We start from the raw sequence: 22,422 nt of genomic DNA, 5'->3' as shown, positions 1-22,422 counted from the left end.
TCAATCATTACTGTAATAGATTGTCAAAGGAATTTTGGGTAAATGCTTTAGTCTTCAAGAATTTTGGAGGTGTAAATTCACATCTTCCATAGAATGCTGTGAGTCTCCTAATGTTTGGTACAGCGTGGGAGACAACCCTTTTCCCCCAGACCTTAACCCTCACGTAAGGGGGGGGGGGGGGGTGGAATCCCAAAGACTGTCTGGGACCAGTACTGGGTGGGGGCAGATGGGAGTTCTTAAACAGGTGGAAATGATTAAGGATGTAGAGATGACCTGCATTGAATAAGTTATTGCTGAATATTTCCCATATGAGTTACGTTAATAAAGTTGTGGCCTAATTAAACCACATCGCTTGCATCTTATGTCTTCTTGCATGTCTGGCACAAAGATCTGATAAACTTTTTTTTAATGACACAAACTGTCTAAATACTTACTTAAATCCATAAATATGTAGCGCAAAAGCTCCATATATTAATACTTTATTATTTTTTGCTACTAAAAATACTTAAATCACCTATATTCTGAGAAAATTGTAAAATTAGAGATCAAGCTTTCTTAGCATGCCCTTTTGCTATACAGAGGCATTTCAGAGACAAAGCATAGCGAGTTAAAGAATAGTTTTAACCCTGTTAAACTTCTCCTTTGATCTTGTCAGATGACTTGCATTATCAGAAGAGGTTATGGTTTGTTTACTTCTCTTGTTGACTATAGCAAACAAATAACATGGGTCTGCTAAGTGCCTCTTTGTTCCCTAGGTTTGTACCATCCGATGAAAAGAAAAAACAAGGCTGTCAACGAGAAAATGAAACTTTAATACAGAGAAGGAAGGACCAGATGCAGCCTGGGGGCACAACAGTCAGCGTTACTGTACCTTATCGAGTGGTAGACCAGCCTCTGAAACTTATGCCGCAAGATTGGTAAAGCAGAGCTGCTATTTTGAATTATTTTTTTACACTTTTAGTTCTCTTTTTCAGAACAAGAACACAGATCTTGAAATGAGCTAGTAGAATAACTCCAAGCTAATTGGTGCATAAAACATTAACAAATGTGTGTAGAAATGGCTGGATAGCAATTATATAGCAACTTCCATGTTTTTTGTTCGAAACCCTCCAGGAGTATGAAAGTAGTACTTGAATTGTTCAGGATCAGAGCTACTATATTACTTCATTCGCTCAAACATGTTATATCTCTGAAAGAAAAATCCTCGTCTGTGGCCAATCTTTCTGAATTTTATTTGGAAGGAAAATGTTGGGGCCTTATATTTCTGACTGTAAATTAAAAAAAAAAAGCTGGAAATAAATTGCATCAGCTTTAAGCTAATGTGCATAACGGTCAGAGACACTGACATACACTTCAAGATGGAGCTCTGTGAAGGGAGAGATCCAGTCACGGGGCATCTTTTTTGCAAATGTGTCAGAGGTTTGTTTGTTTAACCTGCAGGCACATTTGTGAGAGCCTGTAAAAAGCTGAAACAGTATCTGTCAGTACTTTTACACTTCAGGAGGGTTTATAAAAAGACAGCCCTTTAGTATTGATTAATCAAATAACCAATATTCTTTCTTTATCCTCCCAGTTTAAGAATACTTAAGGCATGTACAAGACCTAGTGGTCTGTAACATTCAAAGCAGGATGTTAAAAGGAAATAAGATCTAATTCTCCAGATAATTAGGCATTCTCTGTGTTGGGAGCAGCAGGCAAACAGAAAATAATAATAGCTGCCGAAGTACCAAAAGGCAGCTTGCATCTTCAATAGACGGTAAACATTTTTGACAAAGGTAAAGCCGTCTTTGTGATTGATTTCCCAGAGTGGAATCAGTGATAGGGAATTAATGTTAAAGTTTTATTGTTTCAACTTCGTAACAGCTAATGTGAGAAATGTTTTTAAGTGTATAGCCGTGTGTTTTTATCATTTCAGAGACCTGATTATTTTTCTTCATTGGGGTTTTGAAATCCTTACAATAATGTAAATTTAGGAATTAGATTATGGGATTATTTATTTGTAATGTGGTAGTGCTTAGAGACCCCAACCCTATTGCTGTACAAATGTATAGCAGAGAGATGATGCCTGTCTCAAAGAACTTGCTATTTGTGAATTTTATCTTCTGCATTAACAGTGAATAGATTTGTCTTCGACTACAGGTGGTAGTTATGTATATTCATAAAAAGTACACTATGAAAATGTGGGTTAAATTGTTGCAGCTGTTTGTCCTGTTGCAATGAACTTTTTGAATTAAAAGTTTAAAGCATGTGCCGAATAAGCATTTTTAAATTGCTACATCCCATTTAGTTTACAATACAATTCATAGGGGATTATCTTTTAAATTCCAAAGCATTTTAAAAAAATTCCTAAAGAGTAATCTCAAGAAATGAACAGGATTTGCTTTCTGATAAATACAAAGTTTGAAATTGAGCTACATACAACAAAAAGCAGACATAAGTCCAGAAATATTACATACAAAAATAGTGTGTGAATGGTGAAGAGACTTACATGTGGCAAAAACAGCTGTATTGGAAGCACAGCAGTCATTAATGTGCTATAATGGTGACATTATAAAGAGAAACTGCTAATGTACAATGCTGTCCTCACAGTCGTTTTGACAACAACCTGTGTCATATGAATAATAGAGATTTTTTTTTTCCTTTTAGGGATTTACTGTGACTAAAAACTCAAGTCCTTTAATGTGTGTCTCTCCTTCTCCTTTATTTATAGGGATCGTGTAGTCGCTGTTTTTGTGCAGGGTCCTGCTTGGCAGTTTAAAGGCTGGCCATGGCTATTGCCCGATGGATCGCCTGTTGATATTTTTGCAAAAAGTAAGCTTCTACTTACAGATAAATGCTCTTCCATGTTTTTATCATCAGTGCATACCCACCAGTAGTCCAGGTTTAGCTGGGAGCTAGTGTCTTGGCACCTTTGGAAAGTATGATTCTTGCTCTCTGCAGCTCCCTTTCCTCTAGGAAATGAACTAGCACCCTGGCTTCTTCCACACACCTTCAGGAAAACAAGTTTTTCAACGAGGTAGATTTCTTGAAGATGAGGGGGCTGTTGCTACAGAGCAGTTGACTTCTAATCCACTTCTGGGAGACCCCTTAATGACTCAAACAGCTCTGATTTCCCTTTATCCCCAGAAACACTGATAACATATGTTAACTAAGTCTGAGCTCCGAATCTTCCTTGAGAAGAAGGTATGCTGTTACAAAACTGCTACTCCTCTAGCCTTCACCCAGGCAGGGACCATCAGACAACTTCTCTCTTCATTTACTCCAAGACAGCCCAAAAACTATATCCCTCCACCCCAACCCAGCAACTCTCAAATCTTGCTGCTTCATGAAGTTCACAGTACTCACCAGTTGTTTCTGAAATAGCAAGTGCACAAGTTTACATTTTCTCTGTTCTCACAAACACCCTGTAAAATGTAGAGTATTACAGGGTTGCAATCAGCTCCTTTCTCTCTTCAAATTCCAATACTTGTCATGATCAGTTTGGTACGTCAGTTTGTATTTTGCTATGTGTATTTTATAAACCTGGCATTTGTATAAAATAAGATGTCTTCCTAAAACTTTAAGCTCTGACATAGGTAAAGCTACTTCTCAGGTACAAGCTAGATGAAAGGCAGTTAGTGTGCTGATATTTGATGATGACATGCAGGCCCTGGATTTAGACTCCTGTGCAGCCAGGAATTTGCCTAATGTGCCTTGAGGCCAGTGCTGTTTGCTTACATGGGCAAGCACAAACTGATGCTTACTCTTCTGATTGCAACATGTGGAGTGACATCTAAGGAAACTCCAGGCCTTTACTCTGATCTGTACTCCCATTTCATCTGCTGCTGTTGCAAGTGGATTGAGTGATTCTGTAGTGGAAAACCTCGATTTAAATCTATTTTAATCAGCTTTTTCAAGTTGCATTCTCATTGGCTGATATAATTGTTAAAACATCTTGATTTACAACTAAAAACAGCCTTTACACTAGATTTGGTACATCATCTTGGTACTGAGGAGGGAACACTATAACTATATACTTTAATTTAAGCAATTGGATAGCCTAATATTTTCATACGCTTATTAACTGTATGTTCTTAGTATGTTAGAAAGTGGTGAATGATACGTTGATTATTTATGGGATAATTAACTTTTTGCTCATGATTTGTGTCAAGTTACATTAGAAGGGTAACTGGAATTTAATTAAACACACAAAATAGCATACCATATGTACTTGTTCATAAGCTGAATGTTTTTGGTAAAAAAGTGACGCATCAAAGAGCGGGGGGTCGGCTTATAAACAGCTCTACACCAAAATTTGTTGATTTTAAACTCTATGGAATCATTGAATTGAATATCTAATACATTGTTGTTTTGTTTACCTGGAGCGTTCACAAGCACGGAGCCCCTCAGCTCCCTGTGGCCACAGTTTGCCGTTCCCAGCTAATGGGAGCTGCGGGAAGTGGCGCCACTTCCCGCGGCTCAACGGCAAACTCGGCCACAAGGAGCTGAGGGGCTCCATGCTTGTGAAAGCTCCAGGTAAACAAAATGTCCAGGCCCACTAGAGGCTTACCCTAACAGGCCAGGAGCTGACGTTTGCCAACCCCTGAAATATAGGGTCAGCTTATGAAAGGGTGATAAGGTTTTTGCTATTTTTACCTAACCATCTTGGGGCATCGGCTTATAAACGAACGGGCTAATGAACGAGTATATATGGTACTTATTTTTTATTTAAATGTTTTAAGAGATTGTATGTTTAGGCCTTAAGATACTTTGTATTTAATTCATATTTTAAACAGGTTTATTTTTAAAAAGAAAAGCTTACTATAATTTAAACAACAATCAAAAAAATCATTGATTTATATCCACCCTGTGGTGTTGCTACAGCCTTCAGGCTGAGAATCCTCTTCCACACACTCACTCTTGCCCTGTGTTTTCTGAGCTATAGTTAAAAATCCCTAGGTCCTCCTACCACTGCCCTAGTCGAGGCAAGAAGAGAGTAACGAGTTGGTGGAAGAGAAATGAGGGAAGGATGCTAGCTGAGAAAAAGAAGCAAGACTGAGGGAGAGGAATGAGAGCTGAGAACATGGAGAAAGGAAGACGTGAAAGCAAGAAAAGGGACAAGTTAACAGTAGGCACTGAAAATGAAAGAGGAAAAGGGATAACACAGTAAGCTATGCTAGAAAAATGTCCCTGCCCCAAAGAGTTTAGTCTGAAGACACAAACTAAGAAGGGGTTGTGAGAGTTACAATGTATAGTATGTTGTCTGCCTAAGAGACATACATGTGTTCAAGTTGAAAGGGGAATGTGATTACTTTTCTCTCTGGCTCATAAAAGTACTTCTGAAAAGCAAACTTTTTAACCTTAGAAATGCACCAGATTGGCTCACATGGTAGATATTTCAAAAATATTTTCCTGAAAAAGAGTATCTCTAGATCTTCCTACAAGAGCTTTATTCCATCTTCCAAACAAATTATTTAGTATTTTCTAGGCTATTCAAAAGAGCGAGTGCTGGCTGGTACTACCTGGCTCCATTTATCATTGTGCCCCTATACAATCTCTTTAATAGCCTAACTAAATATGATCAGCAGCTTCTGCAACAGTCCATTTTCGAACCTGTAATCTGCCAGCATTTATAGAAGCTAAAAGCTGTCAGAGGCAACCTGACCCATTTCCAGAATGACGATTAACAGAGATTTAAAGCTGGTTACTGTAGATTTAAATTTTGGAAAATAAGTTGATGGCCATAAAATCTAAGCAAATAGATCTAAATGCATCTAGTAAATCATGGATTAGACTCTACCCAGATCACATCAAACTAGTTTTACTGTCTCAGTCACTTTATGCTGGTTAAAATCCTGTAAAGTTTCGTGAATGGAGCTTAAAATATTACTCTCCTTATTCCTTGTTTTCTTTTCAATCTACAGCTTTTGGCCCTTCTTGTGAAACTGTTTTGACTGTATTTTTGGACTGACACTCATATAAAAATAACAATTTTCTTACCGGCATACTCTTTACATCCATAAATGGACATATCAAATGAAAAGTTGAATATTTTGCCATTTGAATCTACATAAATATTTTATTTGAATGCCATTTTAAAGGTCTTCCTGCTTTAACATGTTAATGTGCTTCTGTTGAACCTGAAGGTCAGTTTTAGTGGGTTGACTTTTGTTCAGAAATCTTTAACCTTAACTCAGAGGTTCTGTTTAACATTCAGAGATTTTCTTTGTAAGTGCATAGTCTTGGTATGCAGTTATCTATTCTTTATCTGCTTATTGTGAAAGGCTTGGCATCATTTGATATGAAAAAACTTGCTTTACTCATTCTTAGTCTTCATTCAAAAGGTTTGAAGTTGACTTGACAATCTAGTACATAAGGTGATTTATTTATTGAGGCAACTTCTTAATTGTCTAATATAAAGAAATGAGAACTTTTGTACAAAAAGGGCAACCTGAGGCCCTTATTTTGTGCATATGTTAGTGTTGTAAGTTTACATTTTTCATGCATGTCGGTACATTTTGCTACAGAATGATCCATGAATATAAGAGGGCAATGACAATGACTAGATGGGTTTGGTTAAAGATTTGGGTGGGAAGGAAAGATGAAGGGCTGGTGTACTGGACAAGAAAACTGCAAGTGAAGATCTGGCTAGAGTTATATAAAAGAATTACATAGAAAAGTCTGGTCAGATGTTCCTTTTTCTTCTCCTATACTACAAAAATGAAAATGAACTCAAAAGGCTGCAACCTTAATAAAATAGAATGAAATAAGCTTCAATGCGCACATAATTAGTCTGTGGAACTACCTACTGCAGAATATTAAAGCAAGTATTGTAGCTTAGGCATTTGAGATTGAAGATTTGAACCGAGTAGCATGTACAGTTAAACCTTCTAATTTTATCCTGGACCTAAGTATCAGAGGGATAACCATGTTAGCCTGTATCCACAAAAACAACGAGGAGTTCGGTGCACCTTAAAGAGTAATAGATTTATTTGGGCATAAGCTTTCATGGGTAAAAAACTCACTTCTTCAGATGCATGCAGAAAAGGCAACAGGGTTTGTTACAGGGATTGGTTCCTAGCTTAGTTTTTCAGTGGTGTGGTGTGTAGTTGCTGGTGAGTATTTGCTTCAGGTTGGGGGACTGTCTGTAAGCGAGGATTGGCCTGCCTCCCAAGGCCTGTGATAACAAATCATTGATGATGCACTGGAGAGGTTTTAACTGGGGGCTGTACGTGATGGCCAGTGGTGTTCTGTTATTTTCCTTGTTGGGCCTGTCCTGTAGTAGGTGACTTCTGACTACCTGTCTCGCTATGTCAATCTGTTTCCTCACTTCCCCAGGTGGGTATTGTAGTTTTAAGAATATTTGATAGAGATCTTCTAGGTGTTTGTCTCTGTCTGAGGGATTAGAGCAAATGTGGTTGTATCTTAGGGCTTGGCTGTAGACAATGGATCGTGTGATGTGTCCTGGATGGAAGCTGGAGGCATGTAGGTAAGTATAGCAGTCAGTAGGTTTCCGGTATAGGGTGGTGTTTGTGACCATCACTTATTTGCACTGTAGTCTTCAGGAAGTGGATCTTTTGTGTGGACTGATCCAGGCCAAGGTTGATGGTGGGGTGGAAATTGTTGAAATCCAGGTGGAATTCTTCAAGGGCCTCCTTCCCCTGGGTCCATATGATGATGATGTCATCAATGTAGTGTAAGTAGAGGGGACAAGAGCTGAGGAAACATTGTTGTAAGTCAGCCATAAAAATGCTGGCATACTGTGGGGCCATGCGGGTATCCATAGCAGTGCCGCTGACATGAAGGTATAAGTTGTCCCCAAATCTGAAATGGTTGTGGGTGAGGATAAAGTCACAAAATTCAGCCACCAGGTGTGCCGTGGCCTCATCAGGGATACTGTTTCTGACAGCTTGTAGTCCAGCCTCGTGTGGAATTAGTGTAAAGAGCTTCTACATCCATGGTGGCCAGGATGGTGTTTTCAGGAAGATCACCAATGCATTGGAAGTCGGTGGTGTCTCGAAGATGGCTAGGAGTGCTGGTAGCTAGGGTCTGAGGAGAGAGTCCAAATAGCCAAATAATCCTGTTGTAAGAGTACCAATGTCTGAGATGATGGGGCATCCAGGATTTCCAGGTCTATGGCTCTTGGGGAGCAGATAGAATATCCCTGGTCGGGGCCCTAGGGGTATTTATTTGTTCCCATGCTGTAGCAAGGAGTTTCTTGAGTAGATGGTGTAGTTTCTTTTGGTACTCCTCAGTGGGATCGGAGGATAGTGACCTTTAGAATGTGGCAACTACATACCACACCAACACTAACAGAGAAACCAATCCCTGTAACACACCCAGTTGCCTTCTCTGTCCCCATATCTACTCTAGCGACACCATCATAGGACCCAACTACATCAGCCACATCATCAGGGGCTCATTCACCTGCACATCTACCAATGTGATATATGCCATCATGTGCCAGCAATGCCCCTCTGCCATGTACATTGACCAAACCAGATAGTCTCTACGTAAAAAGATAAATGGACCCAAATCAGACATCAGGAATGGTAACATACAAAAAGCAGTAGGGGAACACTTCAATCTCCCTCAATAACAGATTTAAAAGTAACTATTCTTGAACAAAAAAACTTCAGAAACAGACTTCAAAGAGAAACTGAAGAGCTACAATTCATTTGCAAACTTAACACCATCAATTTGGGCTTGAATAGGGGCTGGAGGGTGGCTGACTCACTACAAAAGCAATTTTCCCTCTCTTGGTATTAACACCTCCTCCTCAAGTATTGGGAGTGGACCACATCCATCCGAACTGAATTGGCCTTGTCAACACTGGTTCTCCACTTGTAAGGTAACTCCCTTCTCGTCATGTGCTAATAGATATTTATGCTTGTATCTGTAATTTTCACCCCATGCATCTGACAAAGTGGTTTTTTTTACCTACAAAAGCTTATACCCAAATAAATCTGTTAGCCTTTAAGGAGTCAGCGTACTCCTTGTTATCCTGGACCTAGGTTATCTGTTCTCATGTCTGAGAAATCTCCCCTCTCTGTCCCTGTATTACACAATTACAGGTATGGTGGAAGGCAGGGTCTGATACTTTTTTATAGGGTTCAACATTCTGTACTGTTGGCAACAGGATAATAGACTAAATGGACCACTGATCCAGTATAGCATAAGACATTCATATGGTCTCAGCTCCTTCTGAATCACAACCTTTTTTATTTTAGTTGTAATTTCAAATAAGAAATTAAATGCTATAAAATCCTCTTGAAAAAACAACAAATGTGAACTGAAAGCACACTGATTCTAAACTTAGTTTTGATTTTTTCTATTTGTAGACTACAGTTATACTGTATCTAAGTGACAGTGTTACTTAGTTGCTGCCATATCAAAGTAAGCAAAGAGTTTATGAAAACCATGCGTCTGTCTATTCACTCACCTAACCCCCAGTTAAATTCATTCCCTACTGGGTTGGAATGCAGCATTTGTTGAACACCAAAGCAAAGTTCCAGACCATTTAGGACAGGAAATGCATCAGAATACCTTATCAAGTTGAAGTTGCAGGGGTAATTTTAAATATTAAAGACTGGATGTAATATCTAAATTGGAATTTGGCCAAGAGAGACAGGTAACTTCCCTACTATTGCAAAATAATACCATGGAATGGAGATATATCTATACCTGTATATATATCCATTCCATGGTGGTATTTTGCAATTGTGTATGTGTGTACATATACATATATACACACACACACTATTAATGCACAGCTATTTTTCCAAGAATCTCAGTGTGTGTGTGTGTGTGTGTGTGTGTATGTATATATAGATATAGATATATAAAAAAAATATTTAATACTGTGTCTCTTAATGTCATGTTGGTGCATTAGCCAAATACCAACTCAGAGGTAAGTGTCAGCCACTGAATCATTAAAAACACTTCCTGCAGCACCTTAGGATTACCTTGAAGTTCTGTCATAATACTGATTGGGACTGACCTAAAATAATTTGAGATCCGACGATATCACAGCATAAGATACCATTTATACAAATGAATATGTAAACAGTGAATATTATCTTGCTACAGAGCTCAATGTATGTTTAGCATTATGAAGGTAGACTTGTCCTTGGTTGGGAAGCAGCCTCATCAGTTTTAACTCCTTTCTTTTACAGATGTAGAGTGTGTATCAGAGTTGAGACTCATGAATGCATTATTGAAAATCACTAGAGCAGCATGCTCAGTTCACGAGGAGCCAAGAGCCCCCCACAGGAATACTGATATTGAGCAGGGTAGCACTATTCAGATCAGTGGCTACCCACAACCACAGCAGTGTGAGAACAGTACTCTTCTTTGACAGGGTGGGGCAGCAGCTGTAGTCCAGAATAAAAGCTCTGTTGGTCACTATTTGTGCATCAGTGTTACAGAGTGTTGTAATGGGTCCTAGAGTCTCAGCTCTGATAAACGCTTCATTATGTCTTCAGTAGACACCAGTAATAAGAAGTGAAGCAAGCCTGGAGAGAAGGCAACAGCCTGGAGTGGGAGGCGGAATCCTACTATATATTTGTGTGGTATTTGAAGTTAAAATCTCAACCTCAAATGTACACACTAAGACAGAGCAGTTGTAATAAGGGGAGTAAAAGGAGGAGGATTCTGCTTCTGGGAGGGAAATAATGTTTTCTGAGCCCAACATTGTGAACACAGAACATACCAGCTCCAGTAGTAGGATTCTTGTTATAATTGTGATCTGCATTCTGTGCAGATACTGATACTGTGATTGTAAGTAATTCTAGCAGGCTATTGAATAAAGCAATGCTATGTTTTCCTTTCCTTAAATTATTTTATTGACCTCCTATAGTGTTCAGAAAATTAATGCTTTTGCACTGAGTCAAAATAATAACTCTTTCATGTAGGCTGATAGATTTGCTGTGTAGAGGATTGTTTTATGCACAAAAAGTTAAATTTATGCAAACTAAATGTTCCTCTAGTAGTTCACTTTCAAGCAACTCAGGTTAAATTTACTGATTTTCATCTCAGAAATGGCTAAACAGAATGTCAGCCCCCCCCCCCCAACCTCCCCCCCCCAAAAAAAATTGCGTTTGACTTGCGTTCAGCTCAGTGAGCTATTTTTCCAAGAATCTCTGTGCATTAAAAATAGGGACTGCCACTTCACCCATAATCATAGCATTGCTAGTATGATATATGCCAGGGGTGGCCAACCTGTGGCTCCGGAGCCACATGCGGCTCTTCAGAAGTTAATATGTGGCTCCTTGTATAGGCACCAACTCCAGGGCTGGAGCTACAGGCGCCAGCTTTCCAATGTGCTGGGAAGTGCTCACTGCTCAACCCCTGGCTCTGCCACAGGGCCTGCCCCCACTCCACTCCTTCCCGCCCCCTCCCCTGAGCCTGCCATGCCCTCGCTCCTTCCCCTCCCCCTCAGAGCCTCCTGCATGCCATGAAACAGCTGATCAGGAAGTGCGGGGAGGGAGGGGGAGGCACTGATCAGCAGGGCTGCCAGTGGGCGGGGGGAACTGGGGAGCTGATGGGGGGCTGCTGACGTATTACTGTGGCTCTTTGGCAATGTACATGGGTAAATTCTGGCTCCTTCTCAGGCTTAGATTGGCCACCCCTGATGTATACTAAGAGAGTTGGGTCATGAGTCCCCAATGTAGACATGACTGTGTGCCCTTAATTATATTTTCTAGTGTGCATTCTTAACTGAAGAATTTTTTGTTTTGTCCAATGAGAATGATTATAATCTAATTATTGCTCCCTTGTGTCCTGTAGTTAAAGCTTTCCATCTCAAGTATGATGAAGTACGTCTAGATCCAAATGTACAGAAATGGGATGTGACAGTATTAGAATTAAGCTATCACAAACGGCACTTGGACAGACCAGTATTCCTACGTTTCTGGGAAACTTTGGACAGGTAAATACGCTGAAAACTTTTACTATGAGTTTTTTGTGGGGAGGGAGAATAAGGTGTCAAGGAAAGATCCAAGCAATATCTTGGAGACAAAATACTGCTTGTTCATGATTATGACACTGCAAAGCCACCTTAAATTTCCAGAAAAGTACAGATAGACCTAGGGGGAATAACCAGTCTTCTTGAAATGAAAAGTGTCAGTTTAATTCAAAAGAATGTGATGGTAAAACTGCTGCTGAACCATCTACTAATACTAAGTCCATACCTACAATTTTTTCATAATGTAGAGAAGGAGCTTGAGGAACAAGTGTTATGAACAATTTCCCATGTAGCAGTTCAATAAACGTTAAGAAAACAATGAGCCTATTGTATCAATGTGTAAATTTAGTTTGATTTTGATACTGTGATTATTTAACAGCAAAATATTTAAACAAGGCTGGGATTTTCAAAACTGCCTAAGGCACCTAAATTCCATTGAAGTTAGAATTCCTTCAGGCTTCTCTGAAAATCCCAGTGAAATCACTCATTTCCAAACTTCATTGTTTTTTAATCTCCCTATCAACATCTTCCACAAATAACTGCACAAATGTTTCTAAAGGCTTCCCAGAAATGACTGATCAAAATGAACTTTAGATTCCTTTTCTTATAGTCTTATAATTTCAGATGTAATTTAATGTCTTCAGTAAGGCATTTGACACAATCTCACGTGACATTCTCATAAGCAAATTACAGAAATGTCGTCCAGATGAAATTACTATAAGGTGGGCGCAAAACTATTTGAAAGACTGTACTCAGAGTAGTACTTCTTCGAGTGATTGCTCATGTGCATTCCACAATAGGAGTGCGTGCTCGCCACGTGCACCGGTGCCGGAAGTTTTTCCCCTAGCAGTACCCGTAGGGGAGTGTCCCTAGCGATTCCTGGAGTGGCGGCACCATGGCACGGTATAAGGGGCGCTGTATGCTCCCCCTACCCTCAGTTCCTTCTTGCCGCCAGTGAAGGTGCTTCGGAACTGCTTGTGCTCCAGCTCTCTGCTGTAGCTTTCCCTATTTGGACTGTCGTTTAGCTGGCAAAATGGTCAAGGTTCTCTTGGTGGGCCACCGATCATGGCATCTCACCAGTGGCTGCCCCACTCCAGCTTATACTGGATTACCTCCTTCATCTCAGAACCCAAGGCCTAGCGTCCTCGTCCATCAAAGTGCATCTGGCAGCCATATCGGCCTTCTGCCCGCCAGTCCTGGGCCACACAGTATTTTCTCACATCATGACCGGTCGATTCCTTAAGGGCTTGGATCGTCTCTTTCCTTAGGTTAGGCCCCCGGTCCCACAGTAGGACCTGAACTTGGTTCTGGCCAGGCTGACAGGGCCTCCATTTGAGCCACTTGCCACATGCTCCTGGTTCTACCTTTCATGGAAAGTAGCCTTTCTTGTGGCAATCTGCTAGCCCTGACCTCCGAACCCCTGTACACAACCTTATCTTTATGAAATACCCAGCTCTTCCCACACCCTTCATTCCTCCCCAAGGTGGTCTCCTCCTATCACATGAGCCAAGACGTTTTCCTTCCAGTGCTCTGTTCCAAGCTCCATACATCTAGTGAGGAGCGCCGTCTCCACATGCTAGATGTGAGATGGGCCCTGGCATTTTACCTGGAACAAACAAAACAGTTCAAGAAGTCTTCACAGCTGTTCATCGCCACGGCCGAATGCATGAAGGATAAGCCGATCTCCACTCAGCAGCTCTCCAGCTGGATCACTTCATGTATCCTCACTTGTTACAACCTGGCGGGAGTTCCCCTGCCACCGATTGTGAGAGTGCACTCGACAAGGGTGCAAGCCTCGTAAGCCGCCCTGCTAGCTCACGTCCCTATTCAGGACATTTGTAGGACTGCTACATGGTCATTGGGCCACACATTCACTTCGCATTATGCAATAGTCTCCCAGACCAGGGAGGACGCTGAGTTCGGCAGGGCAGTGCTCCATCTCAAGTGTCTGTGAACTCCTACCCACCTCCAACAGGTATAGCTTGGAATCATCTATTGTGGAATGCACATGAGCAATCACTCGAAGAAGAAAAGACATTTCTTCTTCGAGTGATTGCTCATGTATATTCCATGTGCGCTTCCCCCACCCTCAGTTCCTTCTTGCTGCCAGTAAAGGTGCTTCAGAACAGCTCTGCTCCAGCTTTGCTGCAGCTCGTCCCCAAAACTGCTTGTTCGTTCAGTGTATGGTACCAACAGTTATAGCCTGGAATCGCCTACTGTAGAATACACATAAGCAATCACTCGAAGAAGAAAAGACAGTTTCCTTTTCCGTAACTGGTGTTCTTCGAGATGTGTTGCTCATGTCCATTCCACATCCCACCCTCCTTCCCCACTATCGGAGTTGTCTGGCAAGAAGGAACTGAGGGTGGGAGGAGCGCGCAGCGCCCCTTATAACGCACCATGGTGGCGCCACTCCTGGAGTCATTGGGGCGCTCCCCTACAGGAACTGCTAGGGGAAAAATTTCTGGCACTGGTGCACATGGCGAGCACGCACACTTATTGTGGAATGGACATGAGCAACACATCTCAAAGAACACCAGTTACGGAAAAGGTAACTGTCTTTTATCAATGGTGTGCTGTCAAACTGGTGGGATGTATTTCGTGGGGTCCCACGGGAGTCTGTCCTGGGTCTAGTACTATTCTGTATTGTCATTAATGACTTAATGATGGAGAGGAGTATGTCTATATAGTTTGTGGATGACGTCAAGGAGGGAGGGATTGCTAGCACTTCAGAGAACAGGATTAGAATTCAGAACCACGGTGGCAAATTGGAGAATTGGTCTTTGAAATCAACAAGATGAAATTCAGTAAAGACGAGTGCAAAGTACTGTTCTTAGGGGAAAAAAAATCAAATGCACAATTACAAAATGGGGAATGACTGGCTAGGCAGTAATATTGATTAAAATAATTTGGGGGTTAGTGGATCACAAATGGAATATAAATCAATGTGATGCAGTTGCAAAAAAAACTCATAATTCTTGGGTGCGTTAATGGGGATGTTGTAAATAAGACATGGAAATGCCACTCTACTTGGCATTAGTGAGGCCTCAGCTGGAGCACTGCATCCAGTTTTGGGCACCACACTGTACAAAAGATGTAGAGACACTGGAGAGAGTCCAGAGGAGAGCAACAAAAATGATGAAAGTCTTGGAAAATCTGACTTGAGGAAATATTAAACAAAAACTGGGCATATTTAGTTTTCAGGAAAAGAAAGAAAGAAAGAAAAAGACGGGGTGTGGGTGGGGACCTGACAAGTTTTCAAATACATTAAGGGCTGTTATAAAGAGGACGGTGATTAATTGTTCTGGATGTCCACTGAAGGTAGGACAAGAAGTAATTGGCTTAATCTGCAGCAAGAGAGATTTAGGTTAGATATTAGGAAAATCTCTAACTATAAGGATAATAAAGATCTGGAATAGGCTCCCAAGATAAGCTGTGTAATCTGTCATTGGAGGTTAAGAACAGTTTAGACAAACACCTGTCAGCAGGATGGTCTAGGTTTACTTGATCCTGCCTCAGAGGGGGGGACTGGACTAGATGACCTCTCAAGGTCCCTTCCAGCCCTCCATTTCTGTGGTCTATAAACCAAGCCAGAGTTCCCTGGGAGGAAACATTTGACTGTCCTCCCTTCAGACATATGGAACACAGCATTGTACACAACTTTCATGACTCATGAAGAATCTTTTTTTGGATCTTTTAACATTTGTTAATGTTCTAAGAATTAGGTTTTAAAATAATATTACTTTTCTCCCTACTGTGCAGCATTGTTTCTTGAATGAATACTTTGTATAACTACCAGAAAATGCTGTTAATGCTGTTTTTTGTTAACATTGCAGGTACATGGTAAAGCACAAATCCCATTTGAGATTCTGAATCCTCTGGCTGCCATTCATTTCGTGGAGTGTGATTGAGAAATATGAAAGATGCTCCAGTCTGGAGACTAAGGCTCTCACTGTATGCATTTGTCAGGAACTTTACAAATGAAGAAAGGGTCACAGTTTAATCTTTTATAAGATCTTGTTTGGATGCTTCGTGCTATGGCAGGTTGATACCTGCTGTTATTACAAGCAAAAGTGTTTTGCTTAAAACTATTTTTTTAATAATGTTAGCCTTCTAGCCTGCAAATCAAATTGTATATTTTGATAGCAGCAGTTTCTTCCCCATTTTGTTAAGTTAGCAAAATTTTTAAACAGTATGTTTTTGTTCCTTATTAGAAAATAGGTCGATCTTCACTGAAGGTTAGAGTGTTTGTGTGTGTGTGTATATATATATATATATATATATATAGATTGATAGATAGATCGATGTTATGAGGCTTTCAAAATGACTTTGCTTCTGAGTTTAGCTCTGGTTTCCTTTGCTTTATTGTTTCACTTACTGAAAATATTTTGTTGTGAATGGTATTATGTTTTAGTCTATAGGACTTGCAAAACTAAGCAAAGTGACAATTGTTTTGGATAAATCAAAATGTCAACCTGTATATGTACTGTATATTCTGTTTTGTTGAAAAAGGGATGATGAAAAATCAAGAACCACTTCTTTGGGCTTATAATATTCCAGTTTAACAAATCTTTAAACTTTATTACAAATATATTCAAATAGTGTTAACACAAAGTGTCCATCCTCCACACAGATCCTTTAATTTAAAATTTAAAGTGTGTATGTGTACACTACCACCTGTCAAATACTTTATATATGAGAGTCCAAACATTGTATAGACTAAACAATGAATAGAACGAGGGAGAGTTTGCTTTTTTTAAGTCACCACACAGAATTAATACTTTTAATGCCAGTACATTAGATAACCTCTAATGTTTTTCCCTTATGACAAAAGTAGCCCAAACCTTGTCTCCAGGAGTTGCCATTTTCTGATCTGAGCAGCTAATGTAGCCTTCCAGCAGTACTGCACTTGTACTCAAAATAAACCGACTCCAGTTACCAAAGAACACATTTGCTTGATCTAGATTATGAGCATCACTAAGGCAAGAAAACACTGGTATTTGTATGAGTTTATGGTAACTACTTACTTTATGACATAATTTAATATAGTATACCAGTTGATATAATAGAATGATTAAATACTATAACATACATATGGACTTTTCTGGGGTAGAAAAAAATGTGCTTATATTTTTGCTCTTAAATTCCGAACCATGTTTCTTATGCTTTGCATTTGAGGTTTGACAAAAGTAAAATATTCTACATATTCATTTTCTTTTGCTTTTATTTCACATTTTATCTTCATTTTTTAATATAACTGGAAGCATAGCTCCTACAGAAGTTTTAGAACCATACTGGCATACCAGGGCTCTGAGGTCCCAATGGCTTTGGTGATACTTAACATTTTCATCTCAACTGTACTAAAACTACAATTTTTAAATTTAAAAGTAGGAAAAATAAAAATCTCCCAATTCAAATTTTTTCATAGCAATTAAAATCCACATCAGTAGCACTAAGAGTGGAGTTTTGAATGGATATCACAAAATCACTGAGAAGAGCAAACAATTAAAGACTGTAAAATAATGAAATAAAATCCTTTTTAGAAAGTTCCTTTAACTGGTTTAAGAGGTTTGGTCAGATCCAGGTCACTGACTCTCCCACTAATTCTGTTTCACAGAATTAACCAGAATTTTCCTTTCTTTGTATCTCTTAACCTTGAATAAAACTAGGGAACAATTGTCTTTAGCACAGCACTTTTACTGTGAAGAAATGATCAATACAATTTGGGGTTTCATACTGCTGAAGTTCTGGGGCATCTAATATTTCTGTTTCTGCTGCTCAGAAATAGGAAATTTTTTAGAGTTAGTCAGTACTATGTATGCGGGCAACGTACTTAGTTTTTAAAAGACTACTATAATGGGCAGCTGCAACTTTTCCCACGAGGTTTTGGTATGTACATGTACTGCTCACATGCATTATAATTTACAGATTATACTGTGTTTTTTTTAAATATGCAAAGTCCAATTGACATTCTCTTCTCCATCCTCTGTTTGTTGTGTTGTGTGTTAAAAGCACATGGTGCTACAGCTCATCAGTCAGTCTCAGACCCTGCAATGCTCAAGCTCAATGTGGCACACTGGAAGATAGCCTGATTCTGATTTCACTTACACTGGTGTACGTCCATTGGAGTCAGTGGAGTGATGCAGGTGTGAAACTGGCAGGAGAGCAGAATGTGTGAAATCTGTTGGTTGAACTGTACCATTTTTTGTGGATTCAAAGCCAGACTTTTAAGCTTTTGGAATTTTCTATTTGCAATATAATTTGTGATTACGATCTAAAACGTATTTATGAAGGAGATGGCACTTTTATGTCTCTTCATTCATGAAGGTAGTGAGGTATTTATCTAAGTCATTGTGCAATTAGTTCCCATTGACTTCAGTGGGAGTTGGGTAAGGTCCTCACAGAATAGCTTTCCTGCGGTCTTTCTATATATACATTTATACACACATTATGAAACTACTTGGACTTAAAGTTTACCCATACAGCATCATTTTACAACAGATCAGGTGTTTGAGATCACCTTATGCTTAATTTATCTAAAAATTAATGAAGTGTAAGGAAAACTGGTACCAGGAACTGGAGAAGCTGTACTATCTGCCATTTAAGTGAGCTGCATTCCTATTGGTAAGCAGTTTTAAGAGCTTGCAGTGCTGAAACGTGTACAAATTGTGTAAACTGTATTGAAAATTAAAATGTATAAGTGAGAATGTGAGCTATTTTACTGACTGTCGTTTTACATAAAAGTTAAATGACACAAGCAGTATAGGGTTCAAATATCAAATTGACTGTTTCTTCTCTATTCTAGTTCTGTTTTAATAATCAAAACTGCTTTGAAATATCTAAACAATAACACCTCTACTATCATTGTTTAAAAAGTACTAAAGCAAGATGGAAACTGGCTTACAGTGTGATATTCGGGGTTCCATACTGCCAGGGTTTAAAAAAAATTACAGCAATATTATAGCTGCCAATAGGGATCTTTTGAAATACCAATTTATATTAAAAATATTACTGCTTATAATTTATACAAAGCAAGAACTGTCTGTACACTACTTGAGCTTTCTGAACACTGCACTGAACAAAGTGGCAGAAGCAGATTTCTTAAGTAAATACAGAGGTAATTTCTTTTTAAATGGACTTGTATACCTGAAGAAATAACGGAGCAGCACCTTCAACTGAATAGGCTTAACTACTATATAGTTATTGGCAGGGAATTCTTTTCTATCAAGATAATTCTACAAGGATATGCTAAAAGCCAGTGCTTGAGCTACATGATTTATAAAACTATTCTACAATACTGTAAACTTCTTATTTTTGAATACAGATAAGGAGTAATATGTGGGAAGTGTACTATGTATTAAGTTCATAAAGGAGCTGAACCTATGATCAAGGATAATGTGATATTTGATGTCAGATAAATGTTTATCTGAACAGCACATTTGTTTTTGGCTTTCATTCTGTGTTCAATCACTGTATAAAATATTACTGTTCTCTTCAATGACTTTCAAAAATAAGTTTTATTGTTCTAACTTTTCATTCTCATACCCAATCAAATATGCACTTAGTTGCTAATACTTGCTAACACTGTACAAAAATAAGCTGGTCAAAATTAATGGATTAGATGGTGGGTTTAAAATTTAATGTTGTGAGGCTGTGCTCATTTTAATTCAAAAGCCATAACTAATGCCAAGTTCTTTATTAAACCAATGTGTTCATGAAAAATTAAAAATCCCTGCCTGAAGAAATTGTTGGCCTAACAGGTTAAAGTTCACCTGGAATGCTAAAAGAAATCATTTGTGGAAAAATGTGCCATATAGATTGGATTCTGTGAATATCAAATTGTAGCTCTCTAAATTATGTAGCACCAGCTTTTTAAGGCGCTATGGTCCTGTTAGTTTCATTTGTCTGGACGAATACATGCTTCATTAGAAATTGTAAGTACACATTTATCTTTTTGGTTTGCTGTGCAGTCTTTTCTTTACCCGAAGACCTTTAACCTTGTATGTAAATCCTGAGGTAATAAGGAGTGGAAGGAAATCATTTATAATGTGAAGAGGTTGGAGTGAAGCGCCTTCCTTTTGGCAGTGTAAGCATGGTGTGCTGAGTCCAACAATCCTCTGCTTGGTGCCAGTGAGTATAGAGAATACTGCAATGTAACTTGTATGGGAGGGCTGCTGTTGACTTCCATTTTTCTCTCTGCTGGTGAGAAATATAATTGCTGTAAACTCAGAGAAAATGGTTATTTATTGAAGTAGAACACATTTTGGTAAGAAGCAAATGTTGACAGGCAGTGTTTCTAAGTTGACTTCATTGCATTCATTTTTCTTTAAACAGAAGTTGTTTTAAGATTTGTAAATGAGTGCAGATCCAAAGAATATTCTCAAATGTTTGAAATTTAAATCCATAAGCTAGTTTACATGTAAAGCTGGAAAAGATCTGAGGTAATATATAAAATCTATATAAAAAAGTATTACTGTTCATGGATTTTATTTGCATCTGTAAATTCCCTTTCCATCTACTCTTCACTTATCCCAAAATCAGAAAACCTGATTACCATGCTTGTGTACATTCCTGAAATTGTCAAATGTAAATCTTCCTGAAACTGTAATTGCCTGAAGTTCTGAGTGCAGATTTGTCTAAAATAACAAGCAACGAAGGAAGCAAAAAATGAAGCTTAACTTTAAATCTAGTTTGCCGAGCCTGCCTAATGAAAGTGCTTGAGTGGCCCTATGTGAACTAGAGTTTTTCAGTTCCAGCTGCTGCCTTCTCAGATTGTTTATGGGGGTGGGTTGAAATCCTGGCCATGCAGAAATCAATGGCAAAACTCCCACTGATTTCACTCAGGCCTAGATTTACCCAGTGTCCTAAAGACTGAGAGTTTTAAAATGAGAGATTCTCTAGAATCTTCCAGGAATGAAGAGTAGCAAGTTGAGATGGAGGAGACGTTTTATAAAAGTGTAAGGGTTGAATCTTGGGCAATTGTTTTAGATCTTAGAAAAAATTGATTACACTTAGTATAAAGGTTCCAAAAATGGTTTTAAAAGGGTTAGTAAATGATTGATTAGTTGTTAGTCCAACCGGTCAATACTTTTCTTTATTGCTATATTTTGTGATCCACTATAGCTTATGATCTATAATAGCTTTTACTGATGTACTTAGAATCATCTTTAACATACTATTGATGTTGGTAACATTCTTTATAACAGCTATTAATAATTTGTTAGCCATTTATAAATGGCACCTTAATATAAAGTGTGACCAAAAGGTTACCGTGGACTCCGGGCACTGGTAGTGTGACATCACTGGTGAGGGGACTTGAAGTGCTATTGTTGCTTACAAAGAAAACATCAGGCTGTATGTTTTAACTTGGCGGAGGGAGTTGGCTGTAATTGAAAATTGGATACCTCAAGTATTTATTAATCTCACAGGATTAGTGTGTGTGTTCTCAAGTAGTTTGATAGCGCTAGCACAGACCAGTGCATCTTCTCATCTAAACATGTTTAAATATATGCTGTGATTGTTACAGGTTTAGCTGCATCTATGACCCATTTAGGGCAACCCTCAGCTCACAGTCCTCATGTCTTCACCTCTCCTGGTGGGGGGAATCAGATGATTTCTCACACTCTTAGATAGGGTCCTGGACTACAGCTGTCTGCACCAACTGTGCTCGCTTATCTGATCTAATTGAGTTTAGCATCTGCAGTTCTTCCCTTCAGGAGTAATTTAGGGTGTTTACATGTATGTTTATCTTACCTAGAGTCCTTGGCAGACCTGTCTCTTCCTAACCTTTGGGAGTCTGGGACTCAGTCTCTTCTCTTAACACATTCTCCCCCTGACTTTAAGAACCTCTTATTAAATCCAGTCAAAAGTTTTGTTCTCAAATTACCAGGCTTTAATATGCTCCCCTAAACCAGTTTGAACTCTGCAGATAGTGGAGCTAGAGCATCAAATTAAAAGGCCCTTGCATTATGCCTCAAGTGTTTTGTAACAACCCCCCAAATGTGTGTGTGTGTGTGGATGTTTTATGTCAAGTTATTGTCTTGCCTTCCTGGTTGTTTTCCCAACAGTTGATTTAATCCAAGATACTCATACACTAATTATCCCACTAACCAGGTCAAGATACAGTATACATAAATTATTACTGGCAGCTCTAAATCAATGTTGTCCTCCACAAATAATAATAGGCAGATCATTAATATCCTGATTCAATCAATAGACAAATGAGCAAAGGTTTTGCCTTAGAACCTGCTTTTTAGTGCAGGCTTTAATGGATTTCATCTGAGTAGAATTTGTAATTTCCTTTCAGTGCAAGAGTAGTCCACTAATATTTTACTGATTTTCAGTCAGGGAACAGTGTGCTGCAGTTGCTTTGAGCTTCCATTCTTGGAGGGCGTTCTATTCCTGAGATATACTATTGTGCCCTGTTGTAATTATGACAGGCGTTCCTTTTGATAATAAAAAGAATGAGGAGTACTTGT

The 22,422-nt window shown here is 39.0% G+C and overlaps 1 protein-coding gene across 1 annotated transcript in view; it reads left to right on the top strand.

Moving 5' to 3' along the window:
• The window catches only part of CDC73 (cell division cycle 73), a 182,376-nt gene extending 162,934 nt beyond the window's left edge, over positions 1-19,442 (top strand). The window contains exons 14-17 of the mRNA XM_005306881.5: positions 756-917; positions 2,711-2,811; positions 11,767-11,908; positions 15,781-19,442. Of these exons, the coding sequence (XP_005306938.1) occupies positions 756-917; positions 2,711-2,811; positions 11,767-11,908; positions 15,781-15,817 (442 nt within the window). The 3' untranslated portion in view covers positions 15,818-19,442. The remainder of the gene's footprint in view (positions 1-755; positions 918-2,710; positions 2,812-11,766; positions 11,909-15,780) is intronic.
• Positions 19,443-22,422: the final 2,980 nt, after the last annotated feature.

Source organism: Chrysemys picta, chromosome 8, assembly GCF_011386835.1.
Source record: "Chrysemys picta bellii isolate R12L10 chromosome 8, ASM1138683v2, whole genome shotgun sequence".
NCBI classification, from domain to species: domain Eukaryota; kingdom Metazoa; phylum Chordata; order Testudines; family Emydidae; genus Chrysemys; species Chrysemys picta.
The sequence above is the reverse complement of the archived record's forward strand: the minus strand, read 5'-3'. Positions and strand labels throughout refer to the sequence as shown.